The sequence below is a fragment of the Saccoglossus kowalevskii genome, chromosome 2, assembly GCF_978046115.1.
Source record: "Saccoglossus kowalevskii chromosome 2, keSacKowa6.1, whole genome shotgun sequence".
Taxonomy (NCBI): domain Eukaryota; kingdom Metazoa; phylum Hemichordata; class Enteropneusta; family Harrimaniidae; genus Saccoglossus; species Saccoglossus kowalevskii.
Genome location: NC_140642.1, coordinates 21,689,084 through 21,712,684, shown reverse-complemented (window position 1 = coordinate 21,712,684; position 23,601 = coordinate 21,689,084). Strand labels below are relative to the sequence as shown.

Sequence of the window (23,601 nt, the reverse complement as noted above, 5' to 3'; positions counted from 1 at the left end):
AACACGTCTAGTGTCAACCATCTTATCAGTTAAACACTCCTAGTGGCAACCATATTATCAGTTAAACACTCCTAGTGGCAACCATCTGATCAGTTAAACACTCCTAGTGACAACCATCTGATCAGTTAAACACTCCTAGTGACAACCATCTGATCAGTTAAACACTGCTAGTGACAACCATCTTATCAGTTAAACACTCCTAGTGTCAACCATCTGATCAGTCAAACACGTCTAGTGTCAACCATCTGATCAGTTAAACACTCCTAGTGGCAACCATATTATCAGTTAAACACTCCTAGTGACAACCATCTGATTAGTTAAACACTCCGAGTGACAACCATCTTATCAGTTAAACACTCCTAGTGGCAACCATCTGATCAGTTAAACACTGCTAGTGACAACCATCTGATCAGTTAAACACTGCTAGTGACAACCATCTTATCAGTTAAACACTCCTAGTGTCAACCATCTGATCAGTCAAACACGTCTAGTGTCAACCATCTGATCAGTTAAACACTTCTAGTGACAACCATCTGATCAGTTAAACACTCCCAGTGACAACCATCTGATCAGTTAAACACTTCTAGTGACAACCATCTGATCAGTTAAACATTCCTAGTGACAACCATCTGATCAGTTAAACACTCCTAGTGACAACCATCAGATCAGTTAAACACTGCTAGTGACAACCATCTTATCAGTTAAACACTCCTAGTGTCAACCATCTGATCAGTCAAACAGGTCTAGTGTCAACCATCTGGTCAGTTAAACACTGCTAGTGACAACCATCTTATCAGTTAAACACTCCTAGTGTCAACCATCTGATCAGTCAAACACGTCTAGTGTCAACCATCTGGTGAGTTAAACACTCCCAGTGACAACCATCTGATCAGTTAAACACTGCTAGTGACAACCATCTTATCAGTTAAACACTCCTAGTGTCAACCATCTGATCAGTCAAACACGTCTAGTGTCAACCATCTGGTCAGTTAAACACTCCTAGTGACAACCATCTGATCAGTTAAACACTTCTAGTGACAACCATCTGATCAGTTAAACTTTCCTTGTGACAACCATCTGATCTCTTAAACATTCCTAGTGACAACTGATCAGATAAACACTCCTAGTGACAACCAACTGATCAGTTAAACTCTCCTAGTGACAACTAACCGATCAGTTAAACATTTCTAGTGACAACCATTTTATCAGTTAAACACGTCTAGTGACAACCATCTTATCAGTTAAACACTCCTAGTGACAACCATCTGATCAGTTAAACACTCCGAGTGACAACCATCTTATCAGTTAAACACTCCTAGTGACAACTATCTGATCAGTTAAACACTCCTAGTGACAACCATCTTATCAGTTAAACACTCCTAGTGACAACCATCTTATCAGTTAAACACTCCTAGTGGCAACCATCTTATCAGTTAAACACTCCTAGTGTCAACCATCTGATCAGTCAAACACGTCTAGTGTCAACCATCTTATCAGTTAAACACTCCTAGTGGCAACCATATTATCAGTTAAACACTCCTAGTGGCAACCATCTGATCAGTTAAACACTCCTAGTGACAACCATCTGATCAGTTAAACACTCCTAGTGACAACCATCTGATCAGTTAAACACTGCTAGTGACAACCATCTTATCAGTTAAACACTCCTAGTGTCAACCATCTGATCAGTCAAACACGTCTAGTGTCAACCATCTGATCAGTTAAACACTCCTAGTGGCAACCATATTATCAGTTAAACACTCCTAGTGACAACCATCTGATCAGTTAAACACTCCGAGTGACAACCATCTTATCAGTTAAACACTCCTAGTGACAACCATCTGATTAGTTAAACACTCCGAGTGACAACCATCTTATCAGTTAAACACTCCTAGTGACAACTATCTGATCAGTTAAACACTCCTAGTGACAACCATCTTATCAGTTAAACACTCCTAGTGACAACCATCTTATCAGTTAAACACTCCTAGTGGCAACCATCTTATCAGTTAAACACTCCTAGTGTCAACCATCTGATCAGTCAAACACGTCTAGTGTCAACCATCTTATCAGTTAAACACTCCTAGTGGCAACCATATTATCAGTTAAACACTCCTAGTGGCAACCATCTGATCAGTTAAACACTCCTAGTGACAATGGTCTGATTGATTGAACACTTCTAGTGACAATGGTCTGATTGACTGAACACTTCTAGTGACAATGGTCTGATCGATTGAACACTTCTAGTGACAATGGTCTGATTGACTGAACACTTCTAGTGACAATGGTCTGATTGATTGAATACTTCTAGTGACAATGGTCTGATTGACTGAGCACTCATTGTGACAGTGGTATGATTAGTTGAACACGTCTAGTGACAATGGTCTGATCGATTGAGCACTTCTAGTGACAATGGTCTGATTGACTGAACACTTCTAGTGACAATGGTCTAATTGATTGAACATTCAGTGACAACAGTTGGATCAGTTAACTGTTCCTAGTGACAATGATTTGATTTGTTTAAACACTTGAAGCGAAAACTGTCTGAACAGTTACCATGGTCTCATCAGTTAAACACTTACCATGGTCTCATCGAGTACACACTCCAATTGATGCTCTGTTGTGTTAAACACTCCTAGTGTCAACAGTCTGATCAGTTTAATAGTCCTTGTGTGTCACTCATCTGATCGGTTGAATACTCCTAGTGCCAACCATCTGATCGATTAACCATTCTCAGTGACAACCATCTGATCAGTTAAACAGTCCTACTGTCAACAGTGAAATCAGTTAAACACTCCTAGTGTCAACAATCTGATCAGTTAAACACTCCTAGTGGCAACCATCTTATCAGTTAAACACTCCTAGTGGCAACCATCTGATCAGTTAAACACTGCTAGTGACAACCATCTGATCAGTTAAACACTGCTAGTGACAACCATCTGATCAGTTAAACACTGCTAGTGACAACCATCTTATCAGTTAAACACTCCTAGTGTCAACCATCTGATCAGTCAAACACGTCTAGTGTCAACCATCTGATCAGTTAAACACTTCTAGTGACAACCATCTGATCAGTTAAACACTCCCAGTGACAACCATCTGATCAGTTAAACACTTCTAGTGACAACCATCTGATCAGTTAAACATTCCTAGTGACAACCATCTGATCAGTTAAACACTCCTAGTGACAACCATCAGATCAGTTAAACACTGCTAGTGACAACCATCTTATCAGTTAAACACTCCTAGTGTCAACCATCTGATCAGTCAAACAGGTCTAGTGTCAACCATCTGGTCAGTTAAACACTGCTAGTGACAACCATCTTATCAGTTAAACACTCCTAGTGTCAACCATCTGATCAGTCAAACACGTCTAGTGTCAACCATCTGGTGAGTTAAACACTCCCAGTGACAACCATCTGATCAGTTAAACACTGCTAGTGACAACCATCTTATCAGTTAAACACTCCTAGTGTCAACCATCTGATCAGTCAAACACGTCTAGTGTCAACCATCTGGTCAGTTAAACACTCCCAGTGACAACCATCTGATCAGTTAAACACTTCTAGTGACAACCATCTGATCAGTTAAACTTTCCTTGTGACAACCATCTGATCTCTTAAACATTCCTAGTGACAACTGATCAGATAAACACTCCTAGTGACAACCAACTGATCAGTTAAACTCTCCTAGTGACAACTAACCGATCAGTTAAACATTTCTAGTGACAACCATTTTATCAGTTAAACACGTCTAGTGACAACCATCTTATCAGTTAAACACTCCTAGTGACAACCATCTGATCAGTTAAACACTCCGAGTGACAACCATCTTATCAGTTAAACACTCCTAGTGACAACTATCTGATCAGTTAAACACTCCTAGTGACAACCATCTTATCAGTTAAACACTCCTAGTGACAACCATCTTATCAGTTAAACACTCCTAGTGGCAACCATCTGATCAGTTAAACACTGCTAGTGACAACCATCTGATCAGTTAAACACTGCTAGTGACAACCATCTGATCAGTTAAACACTGCTAGTGACAACCATCTTATCAGTTAAACACTCCTAGTGTCAACCATCTGATCAGTCAAACACGTCTAGTGTCAACCATCTGATCAGTTAAACACTTCTAGTGACAACCATCTGATCAGTTAAACACTCCCAGTGACAACCATCTGATCAGTTAAACACTTCTAGTGACAACCATCTGATCAGTTAAACATTCCTAGTGACAACCATCTGATCAGTTAAACACTCCTAGTGACAACCATCAGATCAGTTAAACACTGCTAGTGACAACCATCTTATCAGTTAAACACTCCTAGTGTCAACCATCTGATCAGTCAAACAGGTCTAGTGTCAACCATCTGGTCAGTTAAACACTGCTAGTGACAACCATCTTATCAGTTAAACACTCCTAGTGTCAACCATCTGATCAGTCAAACACGTCTAGTGTCAACCATCTGGTGAGTTAAACACTCCCAGTGACAACCATCTGATCAGTTAAACACTGCTAGTGACAACCATCTTATCAGTTAAACACTCCTAGTGTCAACCATCTGATCAGTCAAACACGTCTAGTGTCAACCATCTGGTCAGTTAAACACTCCCAGTGACAACCATCTGATCAGTTAAACACTTCTAGTGACAACCATCTGATCAGTTAAACTTTCCTTGTGACAACCATCTGATCTCTTAAACATTCCTAGTGACAACTGATCAGATAAACACTCCTAGTGACAACCAACTGATCAGTTAAACTCTCCTAGTGACAACTAACCGATCAGTTAAACATTTCTAGTGACAACCATTTTATCAGTTAAACACGTCTAGTGACAACCATCTTATCAGTTAAACACTCCTAGTGACAACCATCTGATCAGTTAAACACTCCGAGTGACAACCATCTTATCAGTTAAACACTCCTAGTGACAACTATCTGATCAGTTAAACACTCCTAGTGACAACCATCTTATCAGTTAAACACTCCTAGTGACAACCATCTTATCAGTTAAACACTCCTAGTGGCAACCATCTTATCAGTTAAACACTCCTAGTGTCAACCATCTGATCAGTCAAACACGTCTAGTGTCAACCATCTTATCAGTTAAACACTCCTAGTGGCAACCATATTATCAGTTAAACACTCCTAGTGGCAACCATCTGATCAGTTAAACACTCCTAGTGACAACCATCTGATCAGTTAAACACTCCTAGTGACAACCATCTGATCAGTTAAACACTGCTAGTGACAACCATCTTATCAGTTAAACACTCCTAGTGTCAACCATCTGATCAGTCAAACACGTCTAGTGTCAACCATCTGATCAGTTAAACACTCCTAGTGGCAACCATATTATCAGTTAAACACTCCTAGTGACAACCATCTGATTAGTTAAACACTCCGAGTGACAACCATCTTATCAGTTAAACACTCCTAGTGGCAACCATCTGATCAGTTAAACACTGCTAGTGACAACCATCTGATCAGTTAAACACTGCTAGTGACAACCATCTTATCAGTTAAACACTCCTAGTGTCAACCATCTGATCAGTCAAACACGTCTAGTGTCAACCATCTGATCAGTTAAACACTTCTAGTGACAACCATCTGATCAGTTAAACACTCCCAGTGACAACCATCTGATCAGTTAAACACTTCTAGTGACAACCATCTGATCAGTTAAACATTCCTAGTGACAACCATCTGATCAGTTAAACACTCCTAGTGACAACCATCAGATCAGTTAAACACTGCTAGTGACAACCATCTTATCAGTTAAACACTCCTAGTGTCAACCATCTGATCAGTCAAACAGGTCTAGTGTCAACCATCTGGTCAGTTAAACACTGCTAGTGACAACCATCTTATCAGTTAAACACTCCTAGTGTCAACCATCTGATCAGTCAAACACGTCTAGTGTCAACCATCTGGTGAGTTAAACACTCCCAGTGACAACCATCTGATCAGTTAAACACTGCTAGTGACAACCATCTTATCAGTTAAACACTCCTAGTGTCAACCATCTGATCAGTCAAACACGTCTAGTGTCAACCATCTGGTCAGTTAAACACTCCCAGTGACAACCATCTGATCAGTTAAACACTTCTAGTGACAACCATCTGATCAGTTAAACTTTCCTTGTGACAACCATCTGATCTCTTAAACATTCCTAGTGACAACTGATCAGATAAACACTCCTAGTGACAACCAACTGATCAGTTAAACTCTCCTAGTGACAACTAACCGATCAGTTAAACATTTCTAGTGACAACCATTTTATCAGTTAAACACGTCTAGTGACAACCATCTTATCAGTTAAACACTCCTAGTGACAACCATCTGATCAGTTAAACACTCCGAGTGACAACCATCTTATCAGTTAAACACTCCTAGTGACAACTATCTGATCAGTTAAACACTCCTAGTGACAACCATCTTATCAGTTAAACACTCCTAGTGACAACCATCTTATCAGTTAAACACTCCTAGTGGCAACCATCTTATCAGTTAAACACTCCTAGTGTCAACCATCTGATCAGTCAAACACGTCTAGTGTCAACCATCTTATCAGTTAAACACTCCTAGTGGCAACCATATTATCAGTTAAACACTCCTAGTGGCAACCATCTGATCAGTTAAACACTCCTAGTGACAACCATCTGATCAGTTAAACACTCCTAGTGACAACCATCTGATCAGTTAAACACTGCTAGTGACAACCATCTTATCAGTTAAACACTCCTAGTGTCAACCATCTGATCAGTCAAACACGTCTAGTGTCAACCATCTGATCAGTTAAACACTCCTAGTGGCAACCATATTATCAGTTAAACACTCCTAGTGACAACCATCTGATCAGTTAAACACTCCGAGTGACAACCATCTTATCAGTTAAACACTCCTAGTGACAACCATCTGATTAGTTAAACACTCCGAGTGACAACCATCTTATCAGTTAAACACTCCTAGTGACAACTATCTGATCAGTTAAACACTCCTAGTGACAACCATCTTATCAGTTAAACACTCCTAGTGACAACCATCTTATCAGTTAAACACTCCTAGTGGCAACCATCTTATCAGTTAAACACTCCTAGTGTCAACCATCTGATCAGTCAAACACGTCTAGTGTCAACCATCTTATCAGTTAAACACTCCTAGTGGCAACCATATTATCAGTTAAACACTCCTAGTGGCAACCATCTGATCAGTTAAACACTCCTAGTGACAATGGTCTGATTGATTGAACACTTCTAGTGACAATGGTCTGATTGACTGAACACTTCTAGTGACAATGGTCTGATCGATTGAACACTTCTAGTGACAATGGTCTGATTGACTGAACACTTCTAGTGACAATGGTCTGATTGATTGAATACTTCTAGTGACAATGGTCTGATTGACTGAGCACTCATTGTGACAGTGGTATGATTAGTTGAACACGTCTAGTGACAATGGTCTGATCGATTGAGCACTTCTAGTGACAATGGTCTGATTGACTGAACACTTCTAGTGACAATGGTCTGATCGATTGAATACTTCTAGTGACAATGGTCTGATCGTTTGAACAATTCTAGTGACAATGGTCTGATCGATTGAACACTTCTAGTGACAATGGTCTAATCGATTGAACACTTCTAGTGACAATGGTCTAATTGATTGAACACTTCTAGTGACAATGGTCTGATCGCTTTGAACACTCATAGTGACAATGGTCTAATTGATTGAACATTCATAGTGACAATGGTCTAATCAATTGAGCACTTCTAGTGACAATGGTCTGATCAATTGAATACTTCTAGTGACAATGGTCTGATTGATTGAAAACTCAGTGACAATGGTCTAATCAATTGAGCACTTCTAGTGACAATGGTCTGATTGACTGAACGCTTTTAGTGACAATGGTCTGATTGACTGAACGCTTTTAGTGACAATGGTCTGATTGACTGAACACTCATAGTGTCAATGGTCTGATCGATTGAATACTTCTAGTGACAATGGTCTGATAGACTGAGCACTCATAGTGACAATGGTCTGATCAATTGAATACTTCTAGTGACAATGGTCTGATTGATTGAAAACTCATAGTGACAATGGTCTAATCAATTGAGCACTTCTAGTGACAATGGTCTGATTGACTGAACACTTCTAGTGACAATGGTCTGATTGACTGAACACTCATAGTGACAATGGTCTGATCGATTGAATACTTCTAGTGACAATGGTCTGATTGATTGAAAACTCAGTGACAATGGTCTAATCAATTGAACACTTCTAGTGACAATGGTCTGATTGACTGAACACTTCTAGTGACAATGGTTTGATCGATTGAACACTTCTAGTGACAATGGTCTGATTGATTGAACATTCAGTGACAATAGTCTGATCGATTGAACACTTCTAGTGACAATGGTCTAATCGATTGAACACTTCTAGTGACAATGGTCTGATCGCTTTGAACACTCATAGTGACAATGGTCTAATTGATTGAACATTCATAGTGATAATGGTCTGACTGACTGAACACTTCTAGTGACAATGGTCTAATCAATTGAACACTTCTCGTGACAATGGTCTGATTGACTGAACACTTCTAGTGACAATGGTTTGATCGATTGAATACTTCTAGTGACAATAGACTAATTGATTGGACATTCATAGTGACAATGGTCTAATCGATTGAATACTTCTAGTGACAATGGTCTGATCGATTGAACACTTCTAGTGACAATGGTCTGATCGATTGAACACTTCTAGTGACAATGGACTAATCAATTGAACACTTCTAGTGACAATGGTCTGATCGATTGAACACTTCTGGTGACAATGGTTTGATCGATTGAACACTTCTAGTGACAATGGTCTGATTGAACAATTCTAGTGACAATGGTTTGATCGATTGAATACTTCTAGTGACAATGGACTAATTGATTGAACATTCATAGTGACAATGGTCTAATCGATTGAATACTTCTAGTGACAATAGTTTAATTGACTGAACATTCATAGTGACAATGGTCTAATCGATTGAATACTTCTAGTGACAATGGACTAATTGATTGAACACTTCCAGTGACAATGATCTGATCGCTTTAAACACTCATAGTGACAATGGTCTAATTGATTGAACATTCATAGTGACAATGGTCTGACCGATTGAACACTTCTAGTGACAATGGTCTAATCAATTGAACACTTCTAGTGACAATGGTCTGATTGACTGAACACTTCTAGTGACAATGTCTTGATCGATTGAATACTTCTAGTGACAATGGACTAATTGATTGAACATTCATAGTGACAATGGTCTAATCGATTGAATACTTCTAGTGACAATGGTCTGATCGATTGAACACTTCTAGTGACAATGGTCTGATCGATTGAACACTTCTAGTGACAATGGTCCAATCAATTGAACACTTCTAGTGACAATGGTCTGATCTATTGAACACTTCTGGTGACAATGGTTTGATCGATTGAACACTTCTAGTGACAATGGTCTGATTGACTGAACACTTCTAGTGACAATGGTTTGATCGATTGAATACTTCTAGTGACAATGGACTAATTGATTGAACATTCATAGTGACAATGGTCTAATCGATTGAATACTTCTAGTGACAATGGACTAATTGATTGAACTCTCCTAGTGACAATGATCTAATAGATTGAACACTTCTAGTGACAATGACTGATCGTTTGAACAATTCTAGTGACAATGGTCTGATCGATTGAACACTTCTAGTGACAATGGTCTAATCGATTGAACACTTCTAGTGACAATGGTCTAATTGATTGAACATTCAGTGACAACAGTTGGATCAGTTAACTGTTCCTAGTGACAATGATTTGATTTGTTTAAACACTTGAAGCGAAAACTGTCTGAACAGTTACCATGGTCTCATCAGTTAAACACTTACCATGGTCTCATCGAGTACACACTCCAATTGATGCTCTGTTGTGTTAAACACTCCTAGTGTCAACAGTCTGATCAGTTTAATAGTCCTTGTGTGTCACTCATCTGATCGGTTGAATACTCCTAGTGCCAACCATCTGATCGATTAACCATTCTCAGTGACAACCATCTGATCAGTTAAACAGTCCTACTGTCAACAGTGAAATCAGTTAAACACTCCTAGTGTCAACAATCTGATCAGTTAAACACTCCTAGTGGCAACCATCTTATCAGTTAAACACTCCTAGTGGCAACCATCTGATCAGTTAAACACTGCTAGTGACAACCATCTGATCAGTTAAACACTGCTAGTGACAACCATCTTATCAGTTAAACACTCCTAGTGTCAACCATCTGATCAGTCAAACACGTCTAGTGTCAACCATCTGATCAGTTAAACACTTCTAGTGACAACCATCTGATCAGTTAAACACTCCCAGTGACAACCATCTGATCAGTTAAACACTTCTAGTGACAACCATCTGATCAGTTAAACATTCCTAGTGACAACCATCTGATCAGTTAAACACTCCTAGTGACAACCATCAGATCAGTTAAACACTGCTAGTGACAACCATCTTATCAGTTAAACACTCCTAGTGTCAACCATCTGATCAGTCAAACAGGTCTAGTGTCAACCATCTGGTCAGTTAAACACTGCTAGTGACAACCATCTTATCAGTTAAACACTCCTAGTGTCAACCATCTGATCAGTCAAACACGTCTAGTGTCAACCATCTGGTGAGTTAAACACTCCCAGTGACAACCATCTGATCAGTTAAACACTGCTAGTGACAACCATCTTATCAGTTAAACACTCCTAGTGTCAACCATCTGATCAGTCAAACACGTCTAGTGTCAACCATCTGGTCAGTTAAACACTCCCAGTGACAACCATCTGATCAGTTAAACACTTCTAGTGACAACCATCTGATCAGTTAAACTTTCCTTGTGACAACCATCTGATCTCTTAAACATTCCTAGTGACAACTGATCAGATAAACACTCCTAGTGACAACCAACTGATCAGTTAAACTCTCCTAGTGACAACTAACTGATCAGTTAAACATTTCTAGTGACAACCATTTTATCAGTTAAACACGTCTAGTGACAACCATCTTATCAGTTAAACACTCCTAGTGACAACCATCTGATCAGTTAAACACTCCGAGTGATAACCATCTTATCAGTTAAACACTCCTAGTGACAACTATCTGATCAGTTAAACACTCCTAGTGACAACCATCTTATCAGTTAAACACTCCTAGTGACAACCATCTTATCAGTTAAACACTCCTAGTGGCAACCATCTTATCAGTTAAACACTCCTAGTGTCAACCATCTGATCAGTCAAACACGTCTAGTGTCAACCATCTTATCAGTTAAACACTCCTAGTGGCAACCATATTATCAGTTAAACACTCCTAGTGGCAACCATCTGATCAGTTAAACACTCCTAGTGACAACCATCTGATCAGTTAAACACTCCTAGTGACAACCATCTGATCAGTTAAACACTGCTAGTGACAACCATCTTATCAGTTAAACACTCCTAGTGTCAACCATCTGATCAGTCAAACACGTCTAGTGTCAACCATCTGATCAGTTAAACACTTCTAGTGACAACGATCTGATCAGTTAAACACTCCTAGTGACAACCATCTGATCAGTTAAACACTCCTAGTGACAACCATCTTATCAGTTAAACACTCCTAGTGTCAACCATCTGATCAGTCAAACACGTCTAGTGTCAACCATCTTATCAGTTAAACACTCCTAGTGGCAACCATCTTATCAGTTAAACACTCCTAGTGGCAACCATCTGATCAGTTAAACACTGCTAGTGACAACCATCTGATCAGTTAAACACTGCTAGTGACAACCATCTTATCAGTTAAACACTCCTAGTGTCAACCATCTGATCAGTCAAACACGTCTAGTGTCAACCATCTGATCAGTTAAACACTTCTAGTGACAACCATCTGATCAGTTAAACACTCCCAGTGACAACCATCTGATCAGTTAAACACTTCTAGTGACAACCATCTGATCAGTTAAACATTCCTAGTGACAACCATCTGATCAGTTAAACACTCCTAGTGACAACCATCAGATCAGTTAAACACTGCTAGTGACAACCATCTTATCAGTTAAACACTCCTAGTGTCAACCATCTGATCAGTCAAACAGGTCTAGTGTCAACCATCTGGTCAGTTAAACACTGCTAGTGACAACCATCTTATCAGTTAAACACTCCTAGTGTCAACCATCTGATCAGTCAAACACGTCTAGTGTCAACCATCTGGTGAGTTAAACACTCCCAGTGACAACCATCTGATCAGTTAAACACTGCTAGTGACAACCATCTTATCAGTTAAACACTCCTAGTGTCAACCATCTGATCAGTCAAACACGTCTAGTGTCAACCATCTGGTCAGTTAAACACTCCCAGTGACAACCATCTGATCAGTTAAACACTTCTAGTGACAACCATCTGATCAGTTAAACATTCCTAGTGACAACTGATCAGTTAAACACTCCTAGTGACAACCATCTGATCAGTTAAACTTTCCTTGTGACAACCATCTGATCAGTTAAACACTCCTAGTGTCAACCATCTGATCAGTCAAACACGTCTAGTGTCAACCATCTGATCAGTTAAACACTTCTAGTGACAACCATCTGATCAGTTAAACACTCCTAGTGACAACCATCTGATCAGTTAAAACTGCTAGTGACAACCATCTTATCAGTTAAACACTCCTAGTGTCAACCATCTGATCAGTCAAACACGTCTAGTGACAACCATCTGGTCAGTTAAACACTCCCAGTGACAACCATCTGATCAGTTAAACACTTCTAGTGACAACCATCTGATCAGTTAAACATTCCTAGTGACAACCATCTGATCAGTTAAACACTCCTAGTGACAACCATCAGATCAGTTAAACACTGCTAGTGACAACCATCTTATCAGTTAAACACTCCTAGTGTCAACCATCTGATCAGTCAAACAGGTCTAGTGTCAACCATCTGGTCAGTTAAACACTGCTAGTGACAACCATCTTATCAGTTAAACACTCCTAGTGTCAACCATCTGATCAGTCAAACACGTCTAGTGTCAACCATCTGGTCAGTTAAACACTCCCAGTGACAACCATCTGATCAGTTAAACACTTCTAGTGACAACCATCTGATCAGTTAAACATTCCTAGTGACAACTGATCAGTTAAACACTCCTAGTGACAACCATCTGATCAGTTAAACTTTCCTTGTGACAACCATCTGATCAGTTAAACACTCCTAGTGACAACCATCTGATCAGTTAAACACTGCTAGTGACAACCATCTGATCAGTTAAACACTCCTAGTGGCAACCATCTTATCAGTTAAACTTTCCTTGTGACAACCATCTGATCAGTTAAACACTCCTAGTGACAACCATCAGATCAGTTAAACACTGCTAGTGACAACCATCTTATCAGTTAAACACTCCTAGTGTCAACCATCTGATCAGTCAAACAGGTCTAGTGTCAACCATCTGGTCAGTTAAACACTGCTAGTGACAACCATCTTATCAGTTAAACACTCCTAGTGGCAACCATCTGATCAGTTAAACATTTCTAGCAACAGCCATTGTTAAAACATATTTGAATTTTCAAACCAACAAAAAATAAACAATAGACTGTATACAAGTCTAGTCAGACAGCAGCTTTTCAGTGGCTATTAACTATGCTGTGTACCCCACATCAGCAGTATGCAGGCAAAGCTTTGTTATCCCTGTTACAACCATTTCCCTTTTAAAATGCTGATGCATTTTTCTGAAATCTCTCAAATCAAAGTTTTGAAGTTATCATTTAGATCATTATATTTCATACTGATATGAACCAGAAATTTCATATTTTGACTAAAATTGATCATGGAAAAAATCAGATTTTGAGCAGACTTTAGTGCGGATTGTAAGAGTGGCGATAAAAAGGGTAATGTTGATAAAAATCATAAATCCTTATTTATGCTGGCTTTTGATTAAATTAAAGCACCCCTACAGATACATTCCATATTTTAATGAACTGTTTTATGAACAATGAAAACCATTCTTCATTAATCACCCAGTCTGATACTTGATACTTCAAAATAGCAGGTAATTGGAGACCATTGTAGGCTTTGCTATCCCAAGGTCAGGCAACACAAAGCAATGAGGTAAAGTATTATCTAGCATAATATCGATCATGCTGAAATAGGCAATCAGAAGTTAATGACTATTGAAGAATTAATAATAAAGTGTGTTATTGTCAAATAAAATGTGCACTGAGACAGAGATAAATACAAATAAAACTATAAATATCAGTTCATCAGCTTTCAACTGATCAGAAAACTGGTTGATTTTGTGGAGAGAGGAAAAGAGAAAGTGCGAGAGAAAGAAGGAGAAGGGGAAGTATCATAAAATAATACTGACGATAAGAATTTTAGTAAAAACAGAATAAAATTCATTTTCATAAAAATAAATAAATAAAAGCATGTTTGGGGGGTCAAACATTTATTTTCGGTTGAATAAAAGACATTACTACTTAAATTAAATATGATCATACTATAATTAATATCTTGTTCTGAATATATTTAAATTACACATAAAATAATAAACACATAAAAAAAAAAAAAAAGACACAAACCAAACACAGCAAACATTATAACACAATCAAAGCACTAAAAATGAATGATGTCATGAAATCCTGCAAGTACCATAATTTTTCCAGACACAAAATGTTTGATGCAACATTTTGCATATTTTTCTAGAATTTCTTTGTTGATTTTGAACAAAATGGATGTATTTTTCCAATTAGCTAGAAATCTGAATCAAATTTGTGGAAAAAAAGGTAAGTAAACAATGTATTTGTTTATTAAAGAATTTTGAACATTTTTAAGAAGTACCTGAACCATTAAAAACATAATAGAGTTGGTACACGTAGAACTCACACAAATTGTAGAAAATTGGTAATAAAAACAACATTCTGAGAACACCTACTGGAGGAAATAAATCACAAACTAGAGGAAACAAATCACAAAGAAACATAATACATAATAAATAATGACACACAGCACAAGACAAAAATATTACACATGACAGAACATAATGCTATTTGGTTGAAAAAAAATAAGTGTAAGTAAACATACACCAAGTAAAACAGATTTAATTTTCCCTCTACCTGTTTGAATACTGTAAAATGATTCATTTTAATAGTGTTTAAATCTACCATTTCAGCCATATTTAGGGGGTTTTAAATTTACGGTTTTATCATTTAGATAATGTGTTCTATGCTCAATTTTACGTATTCACTGGGTTTTAATTTAGCGCATTTTCCAGTCAGCGAAATAAGCAAAATTAAAACCCAGTGAATAATTAACCCTTTTACAGTACATAACATATAAAAGAACAAAAAGTAAGGATTATACAAACATTCATAAAAATATGTAAATAAACATTTCACATCAATTAAAAGTGCAATGTTTTAAAATATTAAAGCTCCACAAACATGCAAAACAAATCTGTTCACAGTAAAAACAGATTTCCCGCTAAGAAGATATTTGAAAAAGATAAAAAAAATCACCAGGAGTTTGGACACACAGTAATCCAATCATGCAATCTGCACACCTTTAATATCCCCAGGACTTTAAGAAATCAACATGCTTTTATTTGCGACTCTAACTTTAAATTTGTTAAGAGAGAGAAAGAGGAGTGCAATATGTAGACTGCTTAGAGTAGTTTTCCAAGCATGTATAAATGAATTCTGTTAAATTGATAATGATTTCAATGAATGAAACTGACAGCCCTTGATGGATATAAATTAATAGCCGGAGGGGGGAGGGGCAGTTCACGGACTGATTACAAACAAACTCTACTCCATTTGTCATAATTAAATAGAAGTAACAGAGACTGGGGTCTCCCACTAACTTTGTAAGTGAACCTACGCTATATTTTGATGTCAAACGAAATACTACCTTTAGTGAGTTATTATTGCAGTGTTCGATTTTATTATTGAAGTACGAAAATAACCAAATGTAAATAAATGCATTAATGGGTATAACTCTTTCTATAAATATAAATGTGTGAATAATAGGACTCCTGTATGGATGAGTAGCGTACTCGATTCGGCCAATTTAGGTACCACTTATAGTGATGTCAATCATATGCTTTTCAACGCTGGAAAAAGACTTTTACTTGTATATTCCTGTACAATCAACTTGTTATACAGCTCGTATAATATTGTTTCCTTTGACACATGAAGCCAGGGTTATAAATTTGGCCAATTTGCAAATTGTACAAGACAGATAAATTTGACTGAAAAACCGAGATGTAGCGGATAAATTAAGTTAATTTGACGCAAGTCACATAATCTTTTTCTAATATTTCTTTCCTGTTGAAGTGATGACTACGTGAAATTTGTTTGGGGGGAAAAAAAGTTGGGAAATTAAAGAAATATTTTCTTTCTCTATTTCATCGTGACGGTGCTTAGAATATGAAGCGTATAATTTTAGTGTATATCATCCTCAACCTTCTCAAGATAAGTAATTTAAAAATAAGCTTGTAAAAGATAGTTTCAGATATCAATTTGATATTCTCCCAATGCTTGTCTATGGCTGTCAAAAAACTGATTAGATAGAGCTCAACACAGTATATGTACATGGACATTACATAAAATGTGCATATTTTTTGTGATCATTTCTGTTCCTTCATTGTGAAAATTAATGACGACTCAACTAATTTCGTAATTTGATTTCCCTCAAAGACGTAATCTGTCACTTGATGAATAACATTTTTCATTTGCACTCTTTTTTGAGGGGGGTGCTCGGGTAAGCGCCCACCCCTAAAAAATCGTGATTTTCTGAGTTGAGGCCCCTGGGCGCTAACGTGGTCGAGTACGGTAATATCATAATTTTCTTCACAAATATCAATGATAAATGATTTCCATTTTATCCCTCATAGGTGGCATATTTTGAATATATACAGAAACCAAGGAAGTGCATGAAAATATCTCTGACTTGCAGTTGAAGATTAAATGGATGGGGGGGGGGGGGGGTTATCTGGTTTAAAAACTGCATGTATGTTTAATATGTAACAGGTATACATGAATGTTACAGTGGCAAACATAGCGTAAATTTATTATCTTGGCATCCACCTAACTAAGCAAAGCATGTTACCTAACTTTATACAGTAAGGCGTACGTGTCATCAACTAACTTGAAGAACAAAGCAAATGTCACCTAACTCTGCAACAAATGTCACCTAATTAGCAAGGGATTACCAAATATAGGGTATCAAGCATGATTGTTCATGATCACTCTTATATTTTTATCATTGATTTGAAGTTCAGTTTCATTTCACTTTGCAATGTTCACACTATATACAGTAAGTGCTGTGTTTTATCTACTTGAGTGCATTGCCATCATTTCACTTTGCAATGTTCACACTATATACAGTAAGTGCTGTGTTTTATCTACTTGAGTGCATTGCCAATTTTTGCTCTCAGACAAGGCTGCTGTAATGAAAAACATCATAGATCCAAAATTTTGAAAACAGAACATCAGCACTGGCTGTTTTGATGTCTTACATGTGAACAAATCAGCTGGTGCTGAGAGAGCTGCAGTTTAGGTTTGTCTACTACATTGAGTATAAATCCATCAAGAAAAGATTGACACACAATATTTCCCATTATACATCTAAGTCTAAATCAGTCTTAAATAATTTTTGTTAATTTGCCAATAAATCAATTACATTTATTAAACAATCAGATAATTCAGCAAATACAGTCATATTCATGCCTATCCCCACCAAACTGTTTTCTTTGTGCACAGGTTTACTTTTATGTGATCACATCCGAACAATAAGATTAGCCATAGAAGAAAATTCTGGTATATTTGTTTCCAAAAATGTTGGTTTTTTTAATTAAAAAAAATACACTTATAATTTTTAGTTTAAATTGTTATTAAAATTCAGCTTTTATTTTAATTCATCATAAAAATTGAATTTGCCCTTGTTTTTCTAAATTTTGGACTCAAAGTCTGAAAAAATCGTTGATGTGCACATTTTTATCAGCATATGTGATGACCTGATTTTTTTTCTGGGCCAATACGGCCGATCCTTGTCTGCTAATTATTGAACTTTAATATTCATTTCCAACATTTACAGTGGGTGTTATTAGATGCACTGTCCCAGTGGATGTGACAATACACAATGAAAACAATGCTCAAAAGCTAGTTTTGTTGAATTTCACAATGCATTCATCAAAGCTAATCAATAATGGAATAATTAATCCAATTGTTGACCTGATTTATTACTGCCAACTTTTGTTTCAAATCATTACCTAAGAGTCATCTGCTTCTTTGAAAATGAAATTCCCTTTCTGGATCTAGACAATCTTGTAATTCAAGACAAAGGTCGGGAGAACACAAAATCCTGTGAGACTCAAGGAATCATCTTTTTTTACTGCAACAAAAGATAATTTAAAGGTGCCATGATAATATTTCACGCTTGAAGGCATTTGAGAGAAGTGATCTAGAAAGCAGCATGTTGACCTTCAGAAAGATAATGTTGGAGATAACAATGGTAGATTGTAATGACGCCCTCCAGGATAATACAGTATATATTCGCAGCATTGATAACAGATACGGTATGTGAATTGAGCAGTTGATCACGTGATGTGACAGGACACAATCTCTAATTGACTGATTTCATTTCTGTTGTTGGACCACAATGAGAACTACAATAAACTTGAGTTCATAGCAGTACAAAAATCTGACATTCCAAATATGTGTATGGAATCTTATACGTCATGACGTAAAATAGAATCATCACTGATATAAAGGTACATTCTCATTGGGTTGTCTGACCTAAGATCACTGATAATGTTAGCCAATCAGGCAGAACATTACTTAATGGTACATTCTCATTGGGTTGTCTGACCTTGGATCAGTGATAATGTTAGCCAATCAGACAGAACATTACTTAATGGTACATTCTCATTGGGTTGTCTGACCTAGGATCAGTGATAATGTTAGCCAATCAGGCAGAACATTACTTCATGGTACATTCGCATTGGGTTGTCTGATCTAGGATCAGTGATAATGTTAGCCAATCAGGCAGAACATTACTTAATGGTACATTCTCATTGGGTTGTCTGACCTAGGATCACTGATAATGTTAGCCAATCAGGCAGGACATTACTTAATGGTACATTCTCATTGGGTTGTCTGACCTAGGATCAGTGATAATGTTAGCCAATCAGGCAGAACATTACTTAATGGTACATTCTCATTGGGTTGTCTGACCTAGGATCAGTGATAATATTAGCCAATCAGGCAGAACGTTACTTAATGGTACATTCTCATTGGATTGTCTGACCCATTATCACTAATAATGTTAGCCAATCAGGCAGAACATTACTTAATGGTACATTCTCATTGGGTTGTCTGACCTAGGATCAGTGATAATGTTAGCCAATCAGGCAGAACATTACTCAATGGTACATTCTCATTTGGTTGTCTGACCTAGGATCAGTGTTAATGTTAGCCAATCAGGCAGAACATTACTTCATGGTACATTCTCATTGGGTTGTCTGACCTAGGATCAGTGATAATGTTAGCCAATCAGGCAGAACATTACTTAATGGTACATTCTCATTGGGTTGTCTGACCTAGGATCAGTGATAATGTTAGCAAATCAGGCAGAACATTACTTAATGGTACATTCTCATTGGGTTGTCTGACCTAGGATCACTGATAATGTTAGCCAATCAGGCAGAACATTACTTCATGGTACATTCTCATTGGGTTGTCTGATCTAGGATCAGTGATAATGTTAGCCAATCAGGCAGAACATTACTTAATGGTACATTCTCATTGGGTTGTCTGACCTAGGATCACTGATAATGTTAGCCAATCAGGCAGAACATTACTTAATGGTACATCCTCATTGGGTTGTCTGACCTAGGATCAGTGATAATGTTAGCCAATCAAGCAGAAGATAACTTAATGGTACATTCTGGTTAGTTTGACCCAGGATCACTGATAATGTTAGCCAAGAAAAGAAGGCAACTTAAAAAAAAGACAGAGAATAGGAACTGAACCTCTACCTTTACCTCTGGTTGAAAAATTAGTGTACACATAACATCACATTACAATACAGAATTCAGCACGTGCTGGACTAGTCTTGGATGTGTGTGTGTACTCCAATGTATGTGCCCCACATTACATCCCTTAAAAGCAAATATTTTATATAACATTGCTAAACATAATACTGCCTAAAATTAATTTATAACACCACAATAACACCATTTTAAAACATGGTAAACACAAAAACCAGTTAACTGTATTCAAAGAAAAATAGTCAGTTATCTCTTGAAATAACAAAAGTGCGGCCCTTTACAATTATGGCATATGGCTGCGAGGCTGATCAGAGAGTGTCTTCGGTTTAATAACACAGATTAAATAGTGTAATACCAGGGGAAACAAGAGATGGATCGAATCCATCAAGTCAGGATTGAAATGGGAGTATAAGCACTGAACACAGCAAATACACTAATAGAAAATGGCCGTTTTTAACAGGGTTCAGCGTCTATTCCATGACCTTACATAATCCGAATAATATCTCCTGATTGAACCAAATAAATGAAACACAGAAACTGCCAGCCACCCGCTCTTCTCCCTTATACTGAATTTCCAGCAGTGTGTTTTGATCAGGGCCCATGTGGTTAATAACATTAATAATTTATTAACCTTAATTACTTCTTGTATGGATATGTCCCTGGTGATTAATAAGGATAACAGTTTAATCCATTATGCAGCATGAACACAATTGATTAAATATACATTTTAAGTTCCACGCTATATATTCATCTTCGCTTTATAAACAAGGTTGATGCACTATGAGCTTATCCTTTCAGTTTCATTCAGACTTAATGCAATCACAAAAAAAATGTGTTTTTATTATGAACGGCAGTACATTGTATCTTTTGCATTACCGGTATATGCCTCTTCCCCCCTCCAAACAAACAAACAAACAAACAAACAAACAAACAAAAAACAGGTTTGTTCTAAAAAGTAGAGCTAGAGGTTAGGGCAATCCCTGTTTACTTAATAGATTTTATACAATTCCTCTATTTTTCTTATTGTAGCAACAATATCCAGTAAAGCAAAGCTAGATGATTAGAACTGTAAGATTATATTGTTTCGAATTACAATTAAATTTACCATAGAAAACAAAATACTTGTCTCATAATACTAGTAAACTCCCCATAGACAGCAATGTACGGGTCTCATTAAACTCCTATACTACTGTTATACTCCCCCATAGATGACAATATAAAAAATAGAAAAGCAAAGCTATATTTTACACAGGGCTGAGTACTCAAAAGTGGAGATCAGTTTATTAGTATATTGAAGTATATGTATTTTGTGTTAAAATATTACATATTTTACACAGGCAGTTAATGCCACATGGGACCCATATTAAACTTGCCCAAAAATTCCAATCAATTTTAATATTTACCCCCTGAAGCTTAATTCTGGCAATGATGAAAAAGTTGACTCCAGCTGACTGTATATGTATCACAAGGTATTTTAAAAAACTAACTGATTATCTACTTTTTTTATTTTGGTATGTGTATTCAAGAAAAACTTGAACTGAAAGTTGGCAACATAATGTATTACCAGAATCTTGACCACTATTTTAAGGATAATAATCCTAAAAGTGAAAAGTGTTTCAATGATATTTATCACCACCCCAGACTTAATACTACTTCAAAAGTTACGAGATACAGTTCTGAGAAAAATCCTTGATGTCCAAATCAACCTGCAGATCAGGTAATTATTTACACCGTACAGACATGTTTGTTTTCAAGTTTTATTACAAGGATACGCTTTAATATTGCCTGGCAGTGAAGCGGTTTTACAATGAAAACTAGATCTTTATCTTCTATCATTGCAAAGGGAAAGATTCTGCGAGTGGGGGAAAGCTACAGCTAATGGACAGTAAACTTTTAATTAGTCCCTTGCTAATGAAACCGTAAACAATTTAAATTTATGTGAAATCCAGTTTCTTTTCCTACGTTCCCCATGGGATGAGATAACCGTGCAGTCAAATGAACTCACATTAAAGGAATGCATAATAGTATTTAGGGAAATTACCGAGTAGATTACAAGCAATTAAATACGGTATGTGGGCTCCCAAGTTCTCATGAACATCAAAAAAAAACGTTTGATGTTCAAAGCTTAATCATACATCAATAATAATAAAAGTTTAGAATTCAGTCATGACTTTCTAGTATGTGACCTTCCGAGATAAGTCACGATGCATCAAAACAAATTCACCGCAAAGCAAATTTAAAGGCTATTGAATTTCAAACCTATAAAATCACCAGGCATATATCCTAGACAATTCTCCATTAGCCTATGGGTGATATTGAACCTAAAAATGCTGGATTTCATCAGGTTCTCGGTTTAATAGTTCATGAAATAGTGTTTTAGGGTCTGTATCATGGTGGGAAGTGTTTCCTATCTCCCGAAAGCCTCACAGAAAACACAACAAATTTTAGTCCGAGTATATGACTCAAGTAGATGTATGTGAGTTGGCAGATTTCAAGTTTCTGATCTGTGTGAATGAAATACAATAGTTTATTTATGGCACAGTCTTTGTCCACTATGATGGGTCATTAGAACATGTGGAGGAACACGAGTATGGAAATATCTCGAAAGAGGATGTTGAGTAATTCAACAAAACTCATAATCACTCTAACTTTTTCACCACCAGACTTTCTGGGCCAAATTTATTGTATTTTTTTCTTATTTTTTTTCCTGGGAATGAACCTTAATTTTGGAGCCAATAAAAAAAATTTAGTAAATTTTCAGTTTTTACTCAAAAAAGTTGGTTATTTTTCGTAAATCTTCTGAAGGAAAGTTTACTATAAACGGGACAATTTTATGAATTTGTGATGAAAAGAGGGAACTGGTGGTGAAAAGGCTAAATGCATACAACTAATATCAGTATAATGACATTGATAATGATGATGACGATGATTGTAATTACCGGTATGATAATGACAGTGACGATGATGACATTAAAGATTGGATTGCTTTGCTGTACTTATTTGATAGGACTGTTTTGTTGATGAATAAATCAGTACTTCTCTTTGCTCTCATGGAGTAGTAGAAGATAGGGAAATGAAAGTAAAAGGAATTACGATTTATGCTGGAGGAAAGGTTTCAATCATCTTGGACAGTTCTCTTGTTTTCTTCAAACTCACGTACCTTGCTTTCTAGCATTTGAATTTTTTCTTCTTGATAAGCAACAACATTGGTCAACTGAGAAAAAGAGGAAGAAAACAGTTAGTTTTTATTACTTTTACAAATCATAATAGCCCATAACTGTAACAGTTTCGTAACAGAAATAAATAATGTGTGATTAATGTACTGGAAACCAAAGTGAATCATTGTTTGAATATCCTTGTTACTGATTTTGAACGTACAAGAACCAAGTTTATAAGATAATAAAAGTTGGACTAAAAAATGCATGTCAATTCAAATGAGCTGGCACACAATATCAGGGTAATTCACAAATCATCGAGAGTAGAATTTGTGTGTGAT

The 23,601-nt window shown here is 36.9% G+C and overlaps 1 protein-coding gene across 1 annotated transcript in view; it reads right to left on the bottom strand.

Moving 5' to 3' along the window:
- Positions 1-23,601, bottom strand: part of LOC102810080 (serine/threonine-protein kinase Nek9-like) — a 134,383-nt gene that overhangs the window by 61,998 nt on the left and 48,784 nt on the right. Inside the window, exon 21 of the mRNA XM_085505317.1 lies at positions 23,266-23,319. Coding sequence (XP_085361443.1) covers positions 23,266-23,319 — 54 coding nt within the window. The remainder of the gene's footprint in view (positions 1-23,265; positions 23,320-23,601) is intronic.